This window comes from Oncorhynchus tshawytscha, linkage group LG18, assembly GCF_018296145.1.
Source record: "Oncorhynchus tshawytscha isolate Ot180627B linkage group LG18, Otsh_v2.0, whole genome shotgun sequence".
NCBI classification, from domain to species: Eukaryota; Metazoa; Chordata; class Actinopteri; order Salmoniformes; family Salmonidae; genus Oncorhynchus; species Oncorhynchus tshawytscha.
The window spans coordinates 15,974,480-15,999,039 of record NC_056446.1 but is presented as its reverse complement, the minus strand read 5'-3'; the positions used below and the strand labels follow the sequence as shown (position 1 = coordinate 15,999,039).

Here is a 24,560-nt window from a genome sequence, read left to right as displayed (position 1 = left end):
GGGGGATTTTTTTTTTGATACAGTTAGATATCGGGATATTCTTTTTGTGTTTGACACCTGCACCAAAAGTCCTCTTTTTAAATTAGGGAGCCAGCTTGTTTTCAGTACTTTTATTTCCATGACTGATCAAAACGTGTTCCGTCTCTCTGCAGCAGACATATGATGAGCAACACGATTGGAACATCGAATGACAATTTTAAAAAAATCACAGTATCGCATGGCAATGCATATAGAATTGTGAGAATCGTAATGGCATCTAAGTATCGTAATAATATCGTACCGTGAGTTCCCTGGTAATCCTCAGCCCGAGTAGAAAACACCGGAACTATCCAAAAAAAGACGCCAGTACACTACTTTGCACTCCACAGAACACAACCCATACCCACAAAGCAGTGCATTCATTGCATGCAACAAATAACCCAAGGATATTCATTGATAAAGTCTCTCTGGGCATAATCGGAGGTATCCATAACTGCAGGGTGGGTTCATTATAGAAAAATGCAAAGTGTTTATCTTTTTTTTGTGTTGAAATAACAAAGGTCAGTCACCACACCAGCTTCAGAGAGTGACTGCATCTGCTTGCGGCATGCTGGAAAAACAAGGCTGGTGACCTGGTTTTGTTGTGTGCTTGCCCCTCACATCAGCATGTAACGCTGGGCCAGAAACAATGGAGGGGTGAGGGATGTTTTTTAGCTTTGATGATCATCCAGCGTTGACCTTTGAAACCGGCTGACGCAGAACAAAAGGCTGATGGGAGTTCTTTTGCAGGCAGGGCCCTAAATGAGCACAGAGCAAAAACAACGCCGCCAGACTGTCAGCCCACCGGTCTTCAGAGTTCCACGGCCCAAACGTTTCTCTCACAGATCCTCACAGAGATGGTATAACCTTTGAAAACATCCATCACATCAAAAGGACAACTAGGGATCTGTGCTGATGTTTTGATATACTGACACCCAACCAGGCACAGGGAATACATATAGAAGAACAAGAAGCTGATGTAATTGGAACGTAAAGTCCTGTCTTTTGAATAGTATTGGTAAAAAGACATTAAATTGAGCAGTGTATCCCCTGAAGGGAATATTCTCACACACACACACACACACACACACACACACACGGTCTGCCTGCTGAGCTCCAGCTCTGCAGCCCCACAGACCCCGTCCATGTGCACAGTAAGCACACAGGAAGTAGTGAAACAGTGAGACGTTGAACTGCTCTAGGGATTCAGTCTCTCTCTGTAAACTCCCCCTGTGCTTACTTGCCTGCTGTCATCAGTTGATACAGTTTAATACAAGGTAACACAGGGCAACAACTTCAGTGGAGCGGTTGAACTGGATTCCTTTCAGCCCAGATAAGATACAGTAGCATTTCTCCCGATATGGTGACGACGTTGAGGGAAACACTTCATTGTTCAATTCCTTCCTGCCGTAGCTTCCTGCGCTGAGCGAAGCACATTAACATTGCAGATGGCTTATTAGGCTTATCAGCCTCCCCAAACGGAGAGATGAGAGACCATGACAACAAGCTTAACCTCCCGAACGGAACAGTAGCGGCTGAGTGTCAGAGACCCCGCTGAAACTGTCTGGCTGTGCTGTTTAACTTCCACTTAACTGTTACAGAGAAGTTAACTACTGTACTGACTAGAGGAGTGCTGCAGGGGGTCCCTGAAACTAGCAGGCCCTTTGACTGTCTGCCAGATATATCCATATGCTAGAGACGGCTGAGAGGGAGGAGAGTTGAAAAAAAGACTGCTCAAACTGAGAAGACCGTCAGGAGAGACAGCGGCTTAGACATGATAGGCAGGGTGGTCTTGAAAATAAATGCTGTGTACAGTTTTGAACGAGACTTGATTGATTTTGGAGGCAAAATGTTGAGCTGTAGGGGCATATAGTGGAGCACAGAGGACATGGTGTGGAGAAAACTACATCCGCAGAGAGTTGGTGTAGCAATTATATCCATCCAGGTTGACAAATGGATGGAATGGGCGATAATTGTGCAAGTTACTTTACAATCTAATTTAAATTAGGCCTAACTGAATGATGAAGGTGAGGAGGTTGAGTTAATTTAGAACAACAATAGTGTAATGATGAGTTTGTGTTATGCCTATTTATCAGCGTTGGCGCTCATTTGAATAATTCCAATGATCTCACCCCAATTTGCTTTGTATATAGCTATTACAAATATATACACTATCGGTCAAAAGTTCAGACACACCAACTCATTCCAGCGTTTTATTTATTTTTACATTGTAGAATAATAGTGAAGACATCAAAACTATGAAATAACACATATGGAATCACGTAGTAACCAACAAAGTGTTAAACAAATCTAACAGATGCCTCACAAGTCCTCAACTGGCAGCTTCATTAAATAGTACCGGCAAAACACCAGTCTCAATGTCAACAGTGAAGAGGTGACTCCGGGATGCTGGCCTTCTCCGGGATGCTGATTTTGGAGGCAAAATGTTGAGCTGTAGGGGCATATAGTGGAGCACAGAGGACATGGTGTGGAGAAAACTACATCCGCAGAGAGTTGGTGTAGCAATTATATCCTCCATGAGGAGCACTATAGGCAAGAAGTCAGCTAACACTCATGTCCCAATTCACACCGGGTAGAGAGGTGGTAAACCAAACTACTGTAGCCGAGGGCTTGTCAACACACTAAGAACTTATAGCATCTCGGTTTCTTAGCTGATAAAGCCGCGGTAACCCGCTGAAGGTCTCCCCCCCAATGTGTGACCTCGTCGCCCAAACCAATTTTCTCCTTGTCAAACCCGGCGTGTGTGTTCAGCAGAATATGCTATGGAACGAACACGGGCGGTTGGTTCATCCTCTTGTTATGGTAGAGGGAGAAAAAGGGTCATCATATCAGACTTGGGAGAAGATGAACGATGATTACCGAGCAGCTAGTAGATAAGAGGTGCTTTCTCTCGGTCTCTGGCTCTCTGGGAATTGGAACTAACAGATTGCTAATTGTGTTCAACCTAAATACTGTGTAGGGAGGGACGAAGCCACTGCTGCTGAGGACTAGAGAGAGCGCCTGAGAACCCTGGGTGTTATGGGTGTGGCTTGTCACCGCTCTTCCATAGTAATCCAATAAGGACAGTTTGTTCCTGAGCCAGTGGATAGGGATGGCCCAGAGGAGGCTGAACAGTTCACACTTCATATACTGTCGTGGGCCTCACAGACTGTCAAAGGATGCTGTTGTGGGGGAACAGCGACTGTAGTTTCCTCATAGAAAGTGTGTGGGCTAGTCACTCACAGAGATTCTCTTTCCTGCATGGCTGTGTCGTTTAAAAATGGAAGGATCCTTCGCTAGACTGAACTCAGCTCTAAATCCTTGAGCTGGATGCGATAAAATCAAGGTTGCGGTATCTGGGGACTACATTTAGAGAGAGAGCTCTGGGAGGGAGGAAACGTCTGAGTCACTACAAATCTCCCACCAGCCAGCACCACATCACATTAGAAAGGCTAGACATTCCCTCAAATACAAAAAGGTCCCTCTGAAGATGGCTAATTTCTGGACGCAACATCGATAATATTGTTCTAAATAGAGAAATCCCTTTGATATGTTCAGGAATTGCACAAGACAGAGACCGGTGTGGAGTTTCACATTAACATACCTAATATATTTTCACGAGGCCTGCACTTACCCTCCCACACCGCATTTAGAACGGGTGGTCTAGTGTGCATTTAGTTCGAAAGCTGAACAAGTGTCTATGGAAATGAGCCCTAGCCAATCACTTCACTTAAAGACTAAACAAACACTTCAATTCCATTCGTAAAACTGTGGCGTGAAGTGTGGGCAGACAATCTTCAAAAAGCCAAATGCCGAAGAATGCTCGAGGGGGGGGTAAAAACACATAGCGACCCGGGATCTCCTGTATGAATTTCAAACGGCTGCCTGCTGTCCTGATTAAACAACCCCAGCTGAGAGCGATGTGAATCTGTGGCTGGCCATGTTTGACAACGCAGATATCCAATCACACACCCCGCTCAGCACGTCAGGCCACACCCTTATCATCACACCCCTATGCTCCTTTAACTAAACTTCAGTCATACAGTGGCGAGGAGAAATGATGTCACCGGTTAACAGGTTATAGCTAGGCCATAACCCTCTGGAGAGGCTTCTTCCACTATGGGATGTAAATAACATTTTGTTAAGGGAGAAAACTAAAGTTGTATCCCTCACCTTTTTTTTCTCTACCAATAAAGCACATTACTAAACATACAGCTAAACTTCTAAACGTGAACATATCCGCTCTTAATCCACTTTCCCAAACAAATAGTCTCAGTGGAAAGTGATGCTGGTGCCTGTAATATGTGAAGTGGAGCCAGGGTGTCCTGAACCCCATCGAGGCGCGAGGCGACAGCCTGAAATGAGTTTCTGTCTTCAATCATCTCCTCCCTGGCTCCAGGACCTGACCCTGTTGCCTGGCATTACCGTTAGCACTGCTGGAGCACCATAACAATACAGTGTGTCACAGCACAATGAAGAGCGCCAGGCGAAACCAATTCTCTCCCCACAGAATACAGCACCGGTGGTGGCAGACGTGTAGAAAAACATATTACTCTCTAGAATACGAGGGGTCCAGGGCAGCAGGCACACATACGGTAACTGGGTCATTTGTATGGCTTGTAGTGGTTGGACCATGTCCCAAAATGTCTCATTAGGCAAATAGTGTGATTATGTACATTTTGCCCTTATCAGGAAGGGGACTCATTACTTTTCTACATAGGTCAATGGGCTTGATGGATGATCGCCCAGGTAGACACCTCTTAGAGGTATTTAATAAAACCACTTGGAATGAGAACCATTGGCTATGCTTTATTTTTACCAACCACCTGAACAAAATGCATTATTAATGTATGCATGTACAGTTGATGTCGGAAGTTTACATACACTTAGGTTGGAGTCATTAAAACTCGTTTTTCACTCCACACATTTCTTGTTAAAAAACTATAGTTTTGGCAAGTCAGTTAGGACATCTACTTTGTGCATGACAAGTCATTTTTCCAACAATTGTTTAAAGACGGATTATTTCACTGTATCACAATTCCAGTGGGAAGGAGTTTACATACGCTAAGTTGACTGCCTTTAAGCAGCTTGGAAAATTCCAGAAAATTATGTCATGGCTGTAGAAGCTTCTGATAGGCTAATTGACATCATTTGAGTCAATTGGAGGTGTACCTGTGGATGTATTTTAAGGCCTACCTTCAAACTCCGTGCCTCTTTGCTTGACATCATGGGTGGTGGCAAAGGAAAAATTACTTGTGTCATGTACAAAGTAGATGTCCTAACCGACTTGGCAAAAATATAGTTTGTTAACAAGAAATTTGTGGAGTGGTTGGAAAAACAAGTTTTAATGACTCCAACCTCAGTGTATTTAAACTTCAACTGTATGTATGTATGTCTATAGGCTAGGCCTATTCCAAGGAACTTGGAGCTGTTATGAATGCTTATGGCAAGTTAGTAATCCTTTAGTAATACAACATGTGTGCAAAGCATTGTGAATTATTTATCGTCTTAACACTAGAACCGCCATAGGCCAACAGACACTGACGTTTGATTTTGTAAATTAAAACAATCGCTATGTCATGCTCATTCCCTGAGTTTCCCTAAATGTTTGTATTTTGCTCATTTGTCAGATCCTTTTGACCATTTTTTCCCCCACAACTATTCCCAACGTAACTGCGCCAAGACAATGCTGTAGCGCGTTGGTACCCAGCCAGGCGTTATGCATTGCTCTCTCCTCACTGAATGACTGACAAATGGATGAATGGGCTAGAATTGTGCACCTTACTTCACAATTGAATTTAAATTAAACTGAATGATAAAGAGGGTGAAGAGGTTGATTTAATTTAGAAAGACAATAGTGTAGTGTAATGATGAGTTTTTGTTGCGCCTATTTATCAGCAGCAAATAATTTGACGGCGTGCCTTGTGGGTTAATACCCTTCTCTTTTACTTTGTATAAAGAAGCTGTTATGGGGCGGTTTCATTACTTTAAATATGACTAAATCACATTTATTGTAAAGGAAACGAAAACATAATCCATGTTGCAGTAGGCCTTCAGAATAATGCAAAACATATCATTGACTCTATCAAGGGAAGCAAACAATGGCAGCCCACTGAATGAATGACAAATGGATGGAATGGGCGATAATTGTGCAAGTTACTTTACAATCTAATTTAAATTAGGCCTAACTGAATGATGAAGGTGAGGAGGTTGAGTTAATTTAGAACAACAATAGTGTAATGATGAGTTTGTGTTATGCCTATTTATCAGCGTTGGCGCTCATTTGAATAATTCCAATGATCTCACCCCAATTTGCTTTGTATATAGCTATTACAAATATATACACTATCGGTCAAAAGTTCAGACACACCAACTCATTCCAGCGTTTTATTTATTTTTACATTGTAGAATAATAGTGAAGACATCAAAACTATGAAATAACACATATGGAATCACGTAGTAACCAACAAAGTGTTAAACAAATCTAACAGATGCCTCACAAGTCCTCAACTGGCAGCTTCATTAAATAGTACCGGCAAAACACCAGTCTCAATGTCAACAGTGAAGAGGTGACTCCGGGATGCTGGCCTTCTAGGCAGAGTTGCAAAGAAAAAGCGATATCTCAAACTGGCCAATAAAAAGACAAGATTAAGATGGGCAAAAGAACAGACACTGGACAGAGGAACTCTGCCTAGAAGGCCAGCATCCCGGAGTCACCTCTTCACTGTTGACGTTGAGACTGGTGTTTTGGGGGTACTATTTAATGAAGCTGCCAGTTGAGGACTTGTGAGGCGTCTGTTTCTCAAACTAGACAGTCTAATGTACTTGTCCTCTTGCTCAGTTGTGCACCAAGGCCTCCCACTCCTCTTTCTATTCTGGTTATAGACCGTTTGCGCTGTTCTGTGAAGGGAGTAGTACACAGAGATGTAAGAGATCTTCAGTTTCTTGGCAATTTCTCGCATGGAATAGCCTTCATTTCTCAGAACAAGAATAGACTGACGAGTTTCAGAAGGAAGTTATTTGTTTCTGGCCATTTTGAGCCTGTAATCAAACCCACAAATGCTGATGCTCCAGATATTCAACTAGTCTAAAGAAGGCCAGTTTCATTGCTTCTTTAATCAGAACAGCAGTGATCAGCTGTGCTAACAAAATTGCAAAAGGGTTTTCTAATGATCAATTAAAATTATAAACTTTTAAAATTATAAACTTGGATTAGCTAACACAATGTGCCATTGGAACACGGGAGTGAAGGTTGCTAATAATGGGCCTCTGTAGATATTCCATAAAAAAAAAAAAATCTGCCGTTTCCAGCTACAATAGTCATTTACAACATTAACAATGTCTACACTGTATTTCTGATCAGTTTGATGATCTCAGAAAATACACTTTTATTTAAAAAACAAGAACATTTCTAAGTGACCCCAAACTTTTGAACGGTAATGTGTGTATGTATGTGTATATACAGTACCGGTCAAAAGTTTGGACACAGCTGTGTGTGGACTGTGGAACCGAAGCATAAAGTCAAAACTAGATTGATTCATGTGTAAAGGCACGCGTATAAGATCACGATACAGTGTTCTATACAATCAACAAACGACTGTTCATGCAGCGGTGCTTTTGTTTAGGAACACAGATTTTTTTTTACCTGTGCACCTGGCTGGTTATTTTATCATTATATTTTTTGTTTCTACTTTATCAAAATAAGCTGGACTTTATTCAGTTGTACAACTCTATTACTAATCGAATCTACAAATAAAGTGGATCAAATGCATTACACACTTTTTGATACTAAGGGAAACAAAAATAGGCCTATATCCTAGGTTATTTCTAAGACTGTGTTCATCAAGCATTGGTGCTTATGTTTGCGGGTTGATGCATATGATAAAGGGGACGCCCGGCAACATTCTCTAGTGGGTACTGATAGTCTGAAAGGCCAGGTGGTTCTAGTGTTAATACAGTACTAGAAGGCTGTTAAGGAGCCATGAGCTGTTATGAATACTTATCATATCTTCCCATGCGTCAGACAGTGGTGACAAGGGGGAGCTATAAATTAACTCATAATGTGTTAAATCACAAGAAAGTGTTACCCCACAATAATGATTACAGCCATTATAAGTTCTCCTCGGTGAACGTTGGCATATCATTGGCTATAATAACAGATGACTTCTCCGGACTAACAGCTCATTTAATAATCCGATACCCAGTAAAGCGGAGCCATCTCTCTCCCTCGCTCTCTCTCCGCTGCAAATAGATTCTTAGTCTAATTACTTGGTAGTATGGAGTAATGAACACTTCATAAGCACCTGTTCCATCCCCACAGAGGGAGGTTTCAGTTGGCACCACTCAGGCACACAGACAGAGAGCCTAATCAGCCCAGAAGAGGCGACGGCAGTTGTGGTGGTGGGATCCATATTCGAGGTGGGAGTCAAGCTGCCTTCCCCTAGTCACGACCATGTTTATCATTATCTGCTCGACTTCACTGGAAAGCCATTATCACGTGCTAAGGTCCGTCCCGACAGGTTGTTTTTTGTTACAAGCCCTCACTGGCTTGTAACAAGAGGCTGTGATGTACTAGAGTAATATCTCCCAGACGGTAACTAGCAAGCTATTCTCATCAAACATTATCCACGATTTGCCCATCTGCCCCTGTGTGCTCAACGTCGAACCTCTTCGTTGTCACTTAACCTTCAACGACGGCTCCGAGGAGGCCATTTTTAATATGGGCTATCCCTATTCATTCGTCCGATTATTTGATGGCCTGAACATGTGGAATAGTGTCTTCAATTATAGAGACATCTTCCTGTAACTAAGCTATTAACGAGGAACTCTCAGTATGACAATTGCCTTCACAAGGTCAAGCTCTTGATAAGCGAATAGATCTGCTTACGATCTGAGCAGAAAACGTATACTGCCTGCAGTTATCTGGGATTAAATGCATACCAAGACGACTTAGCGCCGTGTGTTTGAACCAGGGGTTGAAACCGGTTCAGGGAACAGAACCAAAAACCGGAACATAATGACTTTTTCAAGGAACAGGACCAAACCGGGAACGAAAGTGATCCATACTGGTCCGGTACAGAACCTATATTTTAAAAGCATAGTTAATAATATTATTTTCTTCTAGTCACACAAAAAATGCAACAAAGCGCTTTTACAAAGCCCTCACTTTGTGGCTGACTGCAAGCTGAAAATCTTTGCCTGTGTGTGTGTTTAGGCTCCCTGCCCCTCCCCTTTCCAAACGGCAGGCTACTGTACTGACGTTACCGCAGGCTACTGTACTGACGTTACCATAGACTACTGTACTGACGTTACAAGCGTGATTCAGAAGATAGGGAGATTTTTTTTTTTTAATTAGCTAGAGAAGAATGGATTAACTTTTTGAATGCGAGTTGAGGATACTATAGGCTTAGTTACCACATTTCACATTGTATTTATTAAACTAGACAACGCCATGACGTGTTTCTAAATCTGGTGCAGCTCTTCACACACACAAGCTTGTTTATGTTAGCTAGATAGCTCAAAGGACATTTAACCTTTTACTGCAGTGGGACAAATCACAATCACACAGACTGATTCTACACCTGACAGACGTGGTTATGGGCTTAACAAAAAAAGAAGACACCTGTACCATGTCAAATACAGAGTTAGCAGTTTTTTTGTAAATAACATTTATTAATTTTGTTAAAAATATTAAATAACATTCCACCCATGAGGCCACTAGTCATTTGACCGTAGGAAAGGACACAGTTCCTCCATAGAAGCCCCTCCTCCTAGGTATAATTATGTGGACCTAATTCAGAAAATGCATGTCATAACAAGATGTCCAGTGTTTCAAGCCAAGCCTCCTCCTCAACCATCTCTCGCTCTCTTCCCCGCCCACAAAATGTCAGTCTTATCTTTCGCCATAGGCTACACTTGTCTGTTCGTCACGCATGTAAACAACTAGCTTGCCTGGCCTATCCACACTGATTGGTGAAGTCATTTAATGAGCTAAAGCAAGAAAATAAAACTTGAGGATTTCACAGGTTAAAGAAGGAACAAAAAGGAACGATATAAAACAGTACTTTTGGGGGGTTTGGAACAGGTTAAGAACTTTATTTTGACGGTCGGGAAACAGTGGAATTGAATTGTCGTTCTGTTTAAAATAAAATGATTGGAAAATGAATATTGGTTCCAAGCCCTAAACACAGCACATCGGATTTGGAGTGTTTATGTGATTTGCGATGAATTGGGCTTGTGAAACGGCCGGGTCTATAAAGGCAGATGGCTTCATTAGCATTGCAGTCATGTCGAGAGGATGAAACAAACTCAACTCCATTGGGTTCCCTCTCACTTCTAACACAGAGAATACATTTGACTAGTCTATGGATTCGATTAAAGGCTCTGACACTTTCTGAGCCTCCCTGTTGCGACTTTCTCCAGGAGGAATCCACGATGCTCTAAATCACCTCATTAGAGACTGCCACAGCTGACTGGCAGAGTTAACATATGGACCTGCAATCAAGTTTCTGGTTGAAACTCAGAGCTCCTACATCCCCTGTCCTGGACAAGGTTACTGGTTAAGTCCATCACTTCTCAGTTCAGACACAGCCTCACTGCTCTGCTGTTCTCCTGGGCTCTGTGCCCTGTCCAGACAAGACAGAACTGACAGTACTTAAAGGTTGGGGGGGTTAAGATACGTGCCAGGATGGAAGGGTGTCTGTAGAGAACATGAGAGAGAGATTGGCTTCCAGCAAGGCCCTTTCTCCTCTGTCTTAGAATCTCATCTGTTCTCATGATGGTATATTTCATAACACAGCCAGACACAGGAAAGTCTCAGGGGCCTGGGACCATTTACGGCTCTGAAGGATGTCACAACAGAATACGTAACAAAATGTGTAAAACACAAGGGATGTCATTGTACCATTTGCGACACCTGAGGACGTGTAGGCAGGGATGGAATGTTTGGGTGCCAACTGCACACTGAGGCCGACACTGAGATTGTTTTCCTTCTGACATTCAGGAGGTGAGCAGTCATGCACTCCCTGTGTGTGTGTGTGTGTTTGCGGAGAGACATTTGTTTGAGAGGACACGTAGGTGTAGGGAGTGGGCGCTGAACCGCAGGACCAAGAGAGAGACGGAGCAGCCTTCTAACAGAGGTACACAAAAGCAGTAGGCAACACAAGATGCCAAACCATACACCATTCCTTCTCCACATTATGCAGGCATTATACCCCACACATTTACAGTCAAAGTAGAGACTGCTGAATTCTTTTCATCATCCACACATTCCTCCCATACAGGAGATAGCATGTACAGCATTGCAGCCTACTGCAGGTCTTTTTGTGAGTGAGGAATAGATGAAAACCAAGCAATTTGTGGAGTTCACACAATGCCAGCCTCTCATTTGACTGGTTGACCTCTACTGTAAACTCAGAGGATCTAGTCTAATGAGGCTTGTATAGAAGCCTTTCTAGTGGAAAGATGAAATGCTGCGATCCCTGAGTGTGTGGTTCTAGGCTGTGCTGCTCCAATCTCCCTGACTGGCAACGCAGGCAGGCACCAGGCAGGCAGACACCAGGCAGGCACCAGGCAGGCACCAGGCAGACACCAGGCAGGCACCAGGCAGGCACCAGGCAGGCACCAGGCAGGCACCAGGCAGGCACCAGGCAGGCACCAGGCAGACACCAGGCAGACACCAGGCAGACACCAGGCAGACACCAGGCAGACACCAGGCAGACAAGCACATCTCCTAGCGAGAGAAGAGGGAGCCAGGGCAGGCAGGAGGCAGAGAGTAGAGGAGAGAAAAGTCCAGACCTCAGGGCCAGGAAATGCCAGGCCAGCAGGCAGCAAGGCCAAATGACTTAACACACCAAGAGCAAAACTGCCCTATTCACACGATAATGATGCAGCCATTTCTTGCTGGGTCATCAAAGCCCATAGCAGATGTTACGCCGTATTAAGCATAGAGTAAAATGTGAGCAGGAGTCATGAATGCACCTTCATTTAACCCCCAGGAGTGCTCGCACTCCAATGGACAGGAACATATGGCACGATGGTTATGACTTTCAACGGTACACAAGTGTGACCATAGAGATCCTATTCAATTAGAATTCCTAATTCTAAGAGTGTGACATGGTAACAGTTTAATTGCTTTGATTTAGTGCTTTGCATTTCTGCACTCTCAACTCCCACTCCAATGCAGCATACTATGATCCCTGAGAGTCTGTTGAGATCTACCAGGTGTGAGACTACCACACAAATGGGACGCAACACTACAGAAGTTATTGTCAGGAAGGACAGAACAATTAGCTTGCCTACAATACATAAAAACACACTTTTTGTAGTGTGGTGGGTTCTAAATGATGCCATATGGCAGTTCTGTTGTGTGATGCTTCACGGTGAAAACCTTCCCAGTGGAAACACAGAGTAACTTTATGTGGTTCCAATGAAGATATTAATTGGTGCCACCTTGAGTGCCGTTCTCACAGATTGCAAGGAACCTCCAGGCACCCCAGCTGGGGATGTACGTTCATTGAGATGCATAGTAACATAATATGGCAAATATAAGTTTGACTTATGTTCATAGGGGTAGATACTGTAAGTATCAAAAAAGCCATTTCCCTTACTGCAAAGAACATAACTGTATGCTGCTGTTCATATCACCTTCATTTAGCTTATTTAAAGCATATTAAGCTTCACACAACAGGTTTCCTATACAGGCTATCAGAAATGTGCCTATCTTTGGATTAAAGAGCGAAAATTCAATGTCTTATTCCATGTTATCGCCAAAGAATATTATGCAGTGTGTTTTACACTGAAAAAGCCGTATAGATCAAAGAGAAAATCTGGACCACTAGAAGATAAGCGCCGGGTATGAAAATAACCAAGAGGAAATCACAGGAAAACAAAAAAGTTCCAGTCTCACTTCTTTGAGGCAAGTGGCCAAAGCCAGAGGGAAGACTGACAGACTGAGTGACAGCACAGCACTTACCCTTCCAGGCTACAACTTTATTTCCATCTCGAGACTTAGTCACCAACTGTAAAAGGCTAAACATATCCCATCCAAGATGGCACTCTAAAACACTGGCCCAGCCATCATTAACAAGGTAGACGACGCTCTCTCTCCTACATGTTGTGGCTTAACGAGAGCAAACAGAGTGGTTTCTGTAAGAGCCGATGCCTTGTGACAGATACAAATGGCTGTGGACCCTTGGCTATGATTAATATCCCCCCTGTCGCGCCCCATCCGCCAGCCATAAACAAGTCAGATGTACTTTTTAATCATACCAGCCAAAACAGCAATAAACAGTGGTAACGAGCCTTCAGCCCACCGCTTGCTAATGAGTTGTGATTTACATGCAAATAGAGGAATGTCGCCTGAGCAAACAATGGGAGCGAATGGGGCTGGGGGCTGGTGATAGTGAGTCACTGGAGAATCGCAGTTTGAAATGATTCATTGATCCGTTCGCTTGTCATGGAGGGGGGGGGGCTTCGCATCTCGACAGATGTAGAAAAAAAATGAAGACGCACAAAATGTCTGTCTCAGAAACGGAGATTGCATGAAGACTGCATTAGCATTTCAGTGGGAAAAGAAATAAGAGGAAAATATTGCCTCAACTGAAATGTTTGATTCAACAACAGTCCCTCGTGACTTTGTCCTTGCTTTGCCGGAGATGACCTTTGCCTACTAATCTACTTTCCCTGACTGTGCTCAAAAAGTTGGCAACACTGTGTTTTGATCCCATCACGGTTGTATAACAAAATTGGAGCAGATGACAGTGTTTTCGGCTTGACTGACTGACAAGAGAGGATACAGGATGTGGCAGGTGCAGGGAAAATGTATGTTTCCTTGTCTGAGACTTGAATAGATGGCCAGCGGTAAACCCGGTTTCCCAAACAACCCTCACAATAACACAAACCGAGAGCGGCTGCGGAGCTGGTGTGGTTTCATGCCAGCTCTATATGGTAGCTAGTGCTCCCTGCATGGTGGCCACACTGGCGTTTTGCCTACAGCCCGTTGGAGAAGGAGACAAATAGGAGTGGGCTTCATCACCCGTGGCACACCTAAACTCTTGTGTTCAGACAGAGGGAGATGCTGACCTTGGGTCTCAGCTGCTGGGAAGCCTTGTTCCACTGGACTAATTCTCACTCACACAAAACCAGGAGATAAACAGACAACCAATGGATTTTTAAAATTTATTTAAAAGTAAAAGCCAAGCAGTGGGGAAACTATTCTGTTCAGATGCTAAAACTCAAAAGGTCAGTGGATGAGTGAGTGACTAACAGATCCTGTGTCTGTGTGCTTATCCCTTTGACAATGCAACACACTCCAAAGGCTATACACTTTGAAGTATCCTTTCCACCCATTTATGTTGATCGTCTCCATAGCAACATGTAGAAACCAAAACCTGAGGCTGGTATCTTCAGTTGGACTGTAGCCTAAGCTCCGTCAAGCTATACAACAAAACATAAGAAAAGGACGAGACACCTACGGTGACATTGTTCAAACCTTGTTTGATGTGAAAGCAAACACACTTTTCCCTCCACCATCAGCCAGTGCCTGCAGAGCTTACGGCCTTGGGTTCCTCTCTGGCAGTGGTTGGGCTCTGGGTACACCACTTGCAGAGTACTGTAGGAAATGACTCATTAAAGAGAGTTACAAAAGGACCACTGCTAGTCACACAATGTGACTGAACAGAGAACAGATAAAAAAAGACTGCAGTGGCCAGGCTTAGTAGCTAAATTGTTGGCTAAGGAGAGTAGCTAGCTCCTGTACACAAACAGGGAGGTTGGTTGGTTCCAGGTTTCTTAATCTTAGGCAGCATATGAGATCCAGGCTAAATTGCATCTAGAATGGAGAGGGAGATCTCCAAACAGGTAACTTCCATGTATCTGGGAGAAGCTCCACAGCCAGGGCTGTCTGTGCTCCAGCAAAGCCCTGCCAGACTCCCTACAGACCAGGCCCTGATCATCTGTGACTGGCAGACAGACACTGGGCCTATTTCAACAGCAGCACACTGAGAATCACACTGTTTAAATAGCGCTGCTAGCTCTGCAATACATCTGCATACAATATTTGTCTAATGCCTCAGACACAGCACAGCCTAATGCACCCCCTGCCATGAAATGACTGGAAAAATGTTTTAGGCGGGTTTCAAAGAGGTATTTAACTTGGTTCCCCGGATCTCTGAATGATTTAGTCGTACTTCCACTGACATGGTGAAACGTTCACATTGTGGGGTACTCAGTGCTCACTTTAACCCTTAAAGTCGGAATACCCATGGAGCATGGAGGTACATGTCAGGTCCACTGGTCCACTAGTGAGGGAGCGATTTTACCCCAAGAACCTTCTCCTTGAGAAAACAAATCTGATTGACATAAGATCCAAGATAATCAAAAGCTCCCCAGCGTAAGATTGTCACAGTAATCAGGTAAGAGTGTGGATGAGTGTTTGTGCTGTCCTTAATCTCAGAGTGGATATTAAAACCTCTGGGGTCCATCCAGCCCATTCATTCCTGATTCCCTTCGGTCGGTTATGTAAAATGACTTATGGCTCCCGCTCAATATCTGAGCCATTGAGACGTTAAGTGCTTTACTCTGACAGGTCGGCATGTCCCGCTCAGCAACACGTCAGAGATGGAAAACTGGCCAGCCATAAATAACACTGATCCCAAATCAGCCCTGTATTAATCCCATCCATTACTCATAGTAGGAAAAACAACCAAGGTCTAAAATCAGAGGTGACCTGGGGCTAGGTGGCCTTCACTTCAGCACAACTTATGAATGGTTAACAATTCCACTCTATCAATAGCTCATTTCAGAAGGCCCTGGTATAATTGATCTGGCACCACATTAAGCTGTCTGCGATGCAGATGAAAACCACTCCCACTCAGAAGAACAATGAGCGAATCAGGAGGAGAGGCTCTTTATGGCTCCTTCACCATGATGATCTCCTTTATGGCTCCTTCACCATGATGATGATCTGAAGTGTCTGTTCGGCTCCTCCTATCGGGCATCTCAGGGCTGGCTAACAGACAAGGACAGGCCTGATCAGTATGCAGGGCTGAGGCTGTCCTACCGTGCATCTGTGTAGTTTTACACATACAAAATGTCAAAGGGTCCAGCCTGCTTTGAGTTCCAGCCAAGCGAAAGGCACAGGGGCCGGGGAGAGATCTCAGAGCCTGGCTCAGGGGCCAAGGAGAGATCTCAGAGCTTGCATCCCAGGCCCCATCTCCCCTCCCACCCACCACCGGGCCTCAAACACGTGTCTCAGCCTCCATTGTCTTGCTCCAGGCAGCTTAAAGTGGGTCGGGTATACTTAACTGACTCTCTCTACCTTCTCCTGCAGGACTCGGAGGAGCTCCCTGGACTCAGGTTCTGAAGGCTCACATCAAATGGGTCCGCCTCTCTTAGAGGATGAAAGGGTGAACAGAGCAATGTGCGCTCAGTTTTAGAGAGGAGAAAACAGATCCAATCTGCTGGGAGTGACACAGCCTCACTGTACAGATATTGAAATACAACAAGGGAGAATGAAGGGGAGTTCACTACAACACTAACACACCTGGTACCCTAGTTATGTTTGTCAATGACAGCATTTCCCAGTGCTGCACTCAAGGATATTATTTTCTACAGTGTTTTGGAGATAATGGGAATTGATTTATACAGTGAGGCAATTCAAACACCCTATTCCCTGTGTAAATCCCTGTAGACTAAGCAATGTCCAGGCTAAGCTGCGGAGCACTACAAAACAGCATTATGCCACACTTATCATGTGTGGTTATGATGAAAAACGGCATGGGTCAAACTTCCCAATACAAGAACGACAAAGAAAAGGTGTCGCTTTCAACCACAAACCTGCACAACCTGTAGCCTTACCGCATGATGCGTCACTAGAGTACTGGCAATTTCCCTGTTGTTCATTCATCTGCAAATAAAATACCATGAACTGGCAGGTACATCTACCTACTGTAAGCCCTTTTAGTCCTGTGGATATCTGCCTCGGGATATAGTGCCTCTTACCGAGAGGATTTTAACATAATAAATACACCGGGAACAAAATAAAAGGATTACATAGTCTCTCTCCAAACCGTAAAATAATAAACCTGCAAATCCGGCGGATATCATTGTAGTTGCTTCTGTGAACCACTCGCCCCTGTTCCAGTCACTGCTGCTTAACGGTGTGACTTCCCTCTCCTCAACCTCATCTCATCTACATTTTACAGTCCAGAAACACCATTAATATGAATGGGAGCAAGAATTACAATGAATTACAATGAGATTTCCACACACAGCATGCAATACAATGCAATGCCTTTCCAGCTTTTGTGTGCAAGTCTTGGACATAACACATTGCCATGTTGTTTTGTATTCATTAATACAGGGAATTTCCATAGCAATCCAATATGCCAGCTTATTTTATTTTTTACAGTGCATGCTGTACGGTGATGGAAAAATTCCCCCAGTGTCTCTCCCAGCGTGTCAGAACAAAATGAAGGTAAGCACGACAAAGGCATGCACAACTTCTTGACACTTCCTGTAGCAAAATAACACACTCAAAACCCTGGCTACTTCTGGGGTCTGTCAGCAAAGAGCACTCAGAGAAGCATCGTGTTAAAAAGGTAAAGCATTCCTGTCAACCTCACTCTCCAGTAATTCAAATTGCATAAACACTCAAGAGGACCTCTTTCCTACCGTTTTACCTTAATTGGAGGAAAATTATATTAAATGAGATAATCGCTCTGAAATAATTGGCAATGTTTGATAAACAGCATCCTTCAGAATGATGCATGGCTTCATAATGTAAACGCAGTCCTGGAACATGTGTGGGGAAGTATGCTCTCCATTTCATTAAAAACCTCTTGCAGGTGAAAATGTGTAAAGAGGCCAAATTAATTTGCGTTCAGAACGCCAACTGAGTTTTCAGCCTCTGTAAATCCTCGACTTGATAATAAGTCTTAGCGTTCACAGTGATTGGTGTGACGCTGAGAGGAAACAAAGATCAGCTTCTCCTTTTGCTTCTGTTTCTTTCTGATTCCCTTTAGACTTGGAAAGACTAAAGAGACTTTCTTTGCTGAGCTCATTGAACTTCTAAATGGATTCCTCCCACTCTGGTATTGCGACTGTCCTTCTGTTAATGAGAGCCACTTAGCTTGGAACCAAGGTTCAGTAGTTCCCTGAAACCCTACTGAAATGGGGAGATAAAAAGCATAGATCTTCTGGTGGGAAAAGTCCTCCTGCTTGCTAAAATTCAACTGGAGGAGTCATTAGAAGCACTTTGAGAAAACAGGTTGGATTTTAAACAGGTATTTTTTTTGGCCTATTTCGTGGTATCTACGACTATCTTATCTTCAAGCCAGTCATTAGAGCAGGTCATTAAAAACTCTGTCTGCATGAAGAGAAATAGAGGGCTGATAGTACTCACAACAGCTGAATGGGAATATCAGTTTGGTCCCAAAGAGATAGTTTCCTGACAACATGAGAGAACTGCAGTCCCACACAAATCCCAGAGTTGGCAGGCAGAATGAGCCTTCCTCTCAGAAGAGATTAGCTAAACCCCTGATATATTTTCATAGCTCTACATCTCCCTGAAGGACTGCCCTGCACTCAAGAGATTGGCGGGCAGTAAAGCGTTCACCTCTCTTTCACAGTTCAACGTTCAGCAACTTTGGAACAACACTGTTCCAACATGGCTGCAATAAGATTATTTAACACCTCGCATCACTCTAAACTGAGGCGAAATGGTTGTTCAACTATTGGCGGCTACCTCTATGTAATTATCTCAGCTAACATGGTCTCTATCAAACTGGGGTCAAATGGAATGAACTAGGTCCTCTTCTCCTCATCACATGCATCAGATCTTGTCCAGTTGTAGCGTTCAGAGTTCTGGGCAGCAGAATCAGCATTTTCACAGATAGGTACCTACCTCTTTGCCGGAGAGGTAATAGGCGGAGAGCAGTCCTCCGACAAACCGGATGTTCACTTCAAAGACTGAGACCTCAGCATTCTGCAGGGAGAACAAACAAATACAGTGAGCGAGATAGAGGGATGGAGAGAGAGAGAGATGGATGGGAGCAGAGAGGGATGGGAGCAGAGAGAGAGAGAGAGAGACAAAGGATTCATGATTAGGAGTATTCAACCTGCTGAGTCACCATGTAGCAACTGGCAGGAATATCCTAACATCACACACACCGAATGTAAAGACCGACAGACAGACAACGCTGTGGGCTACACCTGAAGACACTCCGAGGTATCAAAACCCTTAGGCCATGCCTCCATAACTCAGAGAAGACCTCTGAGTAAACCACTTAATACTACAACAAACATTTGACCATTTCCATTGAGATGAATGTTGAGATGAATGTGATCCACTAATGTATTGCCATGGTAAAGACAGATAAACAGAGAGAGCAGGGGCTGCCAGAGAATGGACTTCCACGGAGCTCGCACAGCGCCAAGCCTAACCAACTCTGGAAAAGGGTATCTATAATTGAGAAAATAGCCACCCTGCAATATAAGTGTCATTTCATCTTAAGGTCAAGCTGGGAAGCATGAGTCGCCACCAACAAACATGAACCAATAAGAAGAGGTGATGAGATGCCTTCCTGACAATCCCATCAGGCCAAAACACAAATCTGCACTCAGCCCATTTCCCTCCCGAAGGGCCCCAGGCTTTGTTTTCTCCATTATTATAGCCAGACTTATTACCCATATCCATTCCTCATGTAGATTTTCATTACTCTGAAAAGAAGCATGTGGAGCCCATTCATCCAGAATAAAGTCCTAGAGGCCTACAGTACTTTTAGTACTGATAAATGGTTTTGATAACCTCATCCTAACCTCGAGCCTTTTGCTTTATATGATAGATCAAAATGGTAGATCATGTAGAGTGGTCTTAAAATATTTATGTTAATCTAATATTACTATGTGCATATTTCTTGAGGTTTTAGTGAGAGGAAAAGTTTGTTATTGCTTGTACTTTGAGTGGACCACATTTTAAAAACTGTGCATGGGTGGGGGAGACATTGTCCATTGTTGCACAGGATTGAACTTAATGAGAAACATTTCTTCCTGGTAATGGTGGTGGTGGTGGGCTACAAATAACCTCATTATGGTTTCAGTGACAACGCTTTGTAATTATACCAAATAACAAGTAAATATCAGTAGCCAATACTTTTTTTTGTTGTCCTCATTTCCAAATATAAGCAATTATTTTATATTTGAGAGGGAAATGTTTAACTTTGGCTTTTGTTTCTTGTAGACTATTTGTTTGGGACAAATGGCAGATGAGGGAATAAACATTTGTTTATACGTCTTTTTTTCCATAGATGTTCTCAATACGAAGGCTTCTCTGCACTTTGACTCTTTGTATTCGACTAACAATTTCTACATGAGTAAACTAATCTGGCCCAGAGAGATACAGTTCTATTATTTAATAGTAGAGAACGTGCGGCAGGCAGGCAAACAAGATAATTTAACGCCGGGCCGTCAGACTAACTTAGAATTAAAATACATGTATTTAGTCCTGCAAACCTGCAGACTGTGAAATCCAAATTCGTAATATTTCTGCATTATCAATGGTGTGATAATGACTTCAAATTATGACAGATGGCAGTTGTTCAAATGAGTAAAGCATTTTGTATTCATGGTAATGTACTGTTTTTTGCCTGATTGTGGACAGACGGACTTGGCACACCTTATTAACTGTTGAGAAGGGGTTAAACTCTGAGGTATCCTGAGGACACTGCTGTAGCTACTAGCTAGGTACTGTAACGTAGGTGCTTTCCTCTCAGAGAGGATTACTTCTGTTCCGAGGACAGCCATTATCACGAGGCCCTGTCTTCTCACCCACATCAAGACATCAGAGGGCTGTTCTGTCCTTCAGTCAAGAACTTCAGTGAGGCCAAAGCGTCAAGAGGATTTCATTGAGTGCACTGCACTCAGTGTTCAATTGCACATACTGCCAGGGTTAGAAAATAAAGTGGCATTAGAGCAAATATGTTTTGTGGATACTAATGAGATTAAATGTGATTACGTATTGTAGACTTTAAAATGGTGGGAATTCCGTAAAAGGGGTCAACTCTAGAGCGCCGAAATAACGTAAACCGACGACAGCCTCAATGTATTCAGACCAGATGTTACAGGTTGCACAATTTGAATTTACATTAATATTTACATCAAAACACAGAGCAGTCTCTCACATGTTATCGTGGGGTGAGACATTGCTGAATTCCCTAATGTATGAAGTTCTCCCGCTGCTGTTTTAGTAAAAAATGCAAAGTCTTTCAAGTTGTAAGTGCGGGATACACATTGTATACATCGTCCAACGAAATACTTACTTGCAGGTTCCTTCTCGACAACGCAACAATAAGAAATAATAGGTTTAGAATTTTTGCAAATTTATAATAAACAAAAAAAAAATGAAATACCACATTTACATTAGTATTCAGACCCTTTACTCAGTACTTTGCTGTAATCGCTGCACCTTTGGCAGCGATTACAGCCTCAAGTCTTCTTGGTGTGACTCTATAAGCTTGGAACACCTGTATTTGGATAGCTCTTCTCTGCAGATCCCCTCAAGCTCTGTCAGGTTGGATGGGGAGCATCGCTGCACAGCTAATTCCAGGTCTCAAGAACAGGCTCTGTTTGGACCACTCAAGGACATTCAGAGACTTGTCCCCGAAGCCACTCCTGCGTTATCTTGGCTGTGTGCTGAGGGTCGTGGTTCTGTTGAAAGGTGAACCTTGCTCTGGAGCATGTTTTAATCAAGGATCTTTCTGTACTTTGCTCCGTTCATCTTTCACGAGATCCTGATTAGTCTCCCTCAACCACTCCCTACTCAAAGGTTGTCAGAAATTAGCCTTGACCAGGCGTCTTGCAACTGTCAGACAGGAAACAATGTGTGCTTTCTGATGGTGTCAAGTCACCTCGATATTACTAAAAGGTCTCCCACATGGGTTGACTTTGGGACCTTTCCTCTTTATATAAAGAGTATTGGTCTATCTGCATAAACCTGTAACATTCAGCTGTATGCTGATGACACTTATGTACGCCATTGCCCATATGACTGACCAGGCTATATTGGAGCTGCAATCTGATTTTGTCACCTTGGAGAAAGTTCATGATTATTTAAAAAAATTGGTGCTTAAATTGGGGAAAAACGAAATTATGCTGTTTTATAATTCTCGTACAAGTATTTCAGATGGTTATACACATTTCTGCATTGGATAGCTCTTTCATCGGGCAGGTTTCCGCCTATAAATATCTTGGCTTTTGGATTGACAAAAATGTGACTTACAAAACATACGGATGCGCTAATTAAGAAGCTGAAATTTAAAGGAGGCTTATTTTATAGAATTAGATCGGGTCCTTCCCTAAACAGCAGGAAGCAGATTGTAGTCAACTTCCCTGCTAGTTTGTGACTTTGGTGACACCATTTATGGGAATTCAGCAGCCACCACTCCTAAACCTTTTGATGCAGTCTACCATAGTGCCCTTTGCTTTATCACAGGTGACAGTTTTAATATGCATCACTGCATCCTGTATCAAAAAGTTTGCTGATCCTGATTAGTCGTGTAGACTTCATTAGTCCCATTTTGTTTACATAGCTTTACTACACAAGCTTCCTACCTACCTCACTTCACTGTTAAAATAAAACAAATACGACACCAAACCCGTTCACAGAAATGGTTAACTTTCGAAGTTCCACTAGTATGTACCGATCTAGGTAAATCTGCCTTCAATTTTAGTGCCCCCCATTTTTGGAATAGTCTACAAAACTCCCTACATCTTGACTAACTGGTGCCTCTATGGCAGTTTAGGACTTTAATGTTGAATGACTTTAATGAGATCAATTTGTTGTATTGTTGTCCTCAGGGCACCATTGTAAATGAGACCCATGTCTCGATGGGTTTTCCCTGATTAAATAACAAGACAATGTATTCCATTGAGACCATTTCAGCCATTACCGGGGTGTGTTTGACAGGTCATTACAAACATTTCCTCGGCCATAACGCTAGCGGGGGGGGACAGGCAAAAAAGCAAGATTATGAAAGAGTCACAGGAGTAAAATGAAAGCAATCAAACAAGATTTAAGTGGCTTTTGCACCCCTCAATGGCTGAAAAAGACAGATCCCCAGGTGGGCGGGGCATGTGCGTTGCTATTAATAGGACGCTAAAATAAGGCAAGGCCCATCCAGCTGGGGCTCATGGTGTCAGACCGAACCACAGCCCTCAGCCTCCTGACCTACTGAAACCTCTAGTCAGGTCAAATCAAGGGACATCTTCAATGAATGAGCTCCAATTCAACAGCATAATCAGAGTACAGGGGAAATTACTTTGAGATGGGATTGAGAAGTCAGATGGAAAAATGGAATTGCAGAACGTTGTGTAGAGGTTCTAGAGCGGAGGCTACAGTTAGCTGAGCTCCATCCCATCACAACGTTGAGAGCAATGTTAGTGAATGACAACAACAATAATACTCCCTGACAGTAAAATCATCTCAAGGAAGCCCCTGTGTAGACACAAAGAGCAGCAGTGACAACTGACTCCTGGAGATGATGCACGAATGCTCTTTCTAAGCCTGGCCTACACTGCTACACAATAACATACTGCCATTTCTGTGGATCATCTGTCAGAGGACCCTTGGAAATTCATCCTCTGATGACGTGCTTTAGTGTGCGAGTGTGTGTAGGTGTGCGTGTGTTTGTACAAAAAGACGCAGGGGGGTGCGGGGCTCCCTCAAACCTCTGGCTAGAAAATGTCTCTTTGTTCCAGCCTCTGAAAGGTTATCTTGCAGGCTGATGTCCAGCAAGGCTGTGCAGTCCATTACACAGCTCCTGCCTGCGGGCTGACAGTGGAGCCGGGGCCCTTCCATAATACATACAGCCATTGCCTTTGTTCATGTACTGGCCTTGCCTTTCACAGCAGCCCACAACACAGCTCACCAGATGAAAGATTGCAGGCGGGCACAAGGCAGAGGCAAATAAAAATGGACACTGCTTCGCTTTCTCTCGCTCTACACCTCTTCCCAGCAGAACTGAGTGGGAAACAAAAGAGAAATCGTCCCTGGCCATTATAGTCCACGCTGTTTACTATGACCAGACCTGTTTTTGTTCTGACCCTATGTGTCTGTCTACCGGTCATGCTCAAGTAGACAGACACACAGGCAGGGAGGTGCTGGTGGGGAGGGAGGGGACGGGGGTCGGCAATGCAAATAGCCTGGGTCAATCAATTGGCTCGATATTTAAGACAAGAGTAAATCCGGTATCCCCACTGCCTTGTCTTGAAACCTGAACATTAAAACAGACTCCGAGACATCTCCGCTGTTCCCGTGGATCTGTATTGTACAGAGGCATCAGGAAATGCAGTGGTATGCTCCTGTCTCTCAGTATTCCAGTCGTGGCCCCTCACTATTATGACAGTGAGGCGGTATGGAGGAACATGACAGAGGTTGGGGCCAAATGGAAAACCACAGACCGCTCCATCCATGTTAAGACAATGTTGGAAGAGAAGGAGATGGAAGAGGGGGTTGTATTTATCTTTCAAATAGATATTCTGTATTC

General features: G+C 43.5%; 1 protein-coding gene across 1 annotated transcript in view; it reads right to left on the bottom strand.

Annotated features, from left to right (window-relative positions):
• Positions 1 to 24,560, bottom strand: part of LOC112217585 (mannosyl-oligosaccharide 1,2-alpha-mannosidase IA) — a 157,899-nt gene that overhangs the window by 62,150 nt on the left and 71,189 nt on the right. The window contains exon 4 of the mRNA XM_024377994.2: positions 18,923 to 19,003. Coding sequence (XP_024233762.2) covers positions 18,923 to 19,003 — 81 coding nt within the window. The remainder of the gene's footprint in view (positions 1 to 18,922; positions 19,004 to 24,560) is intronic.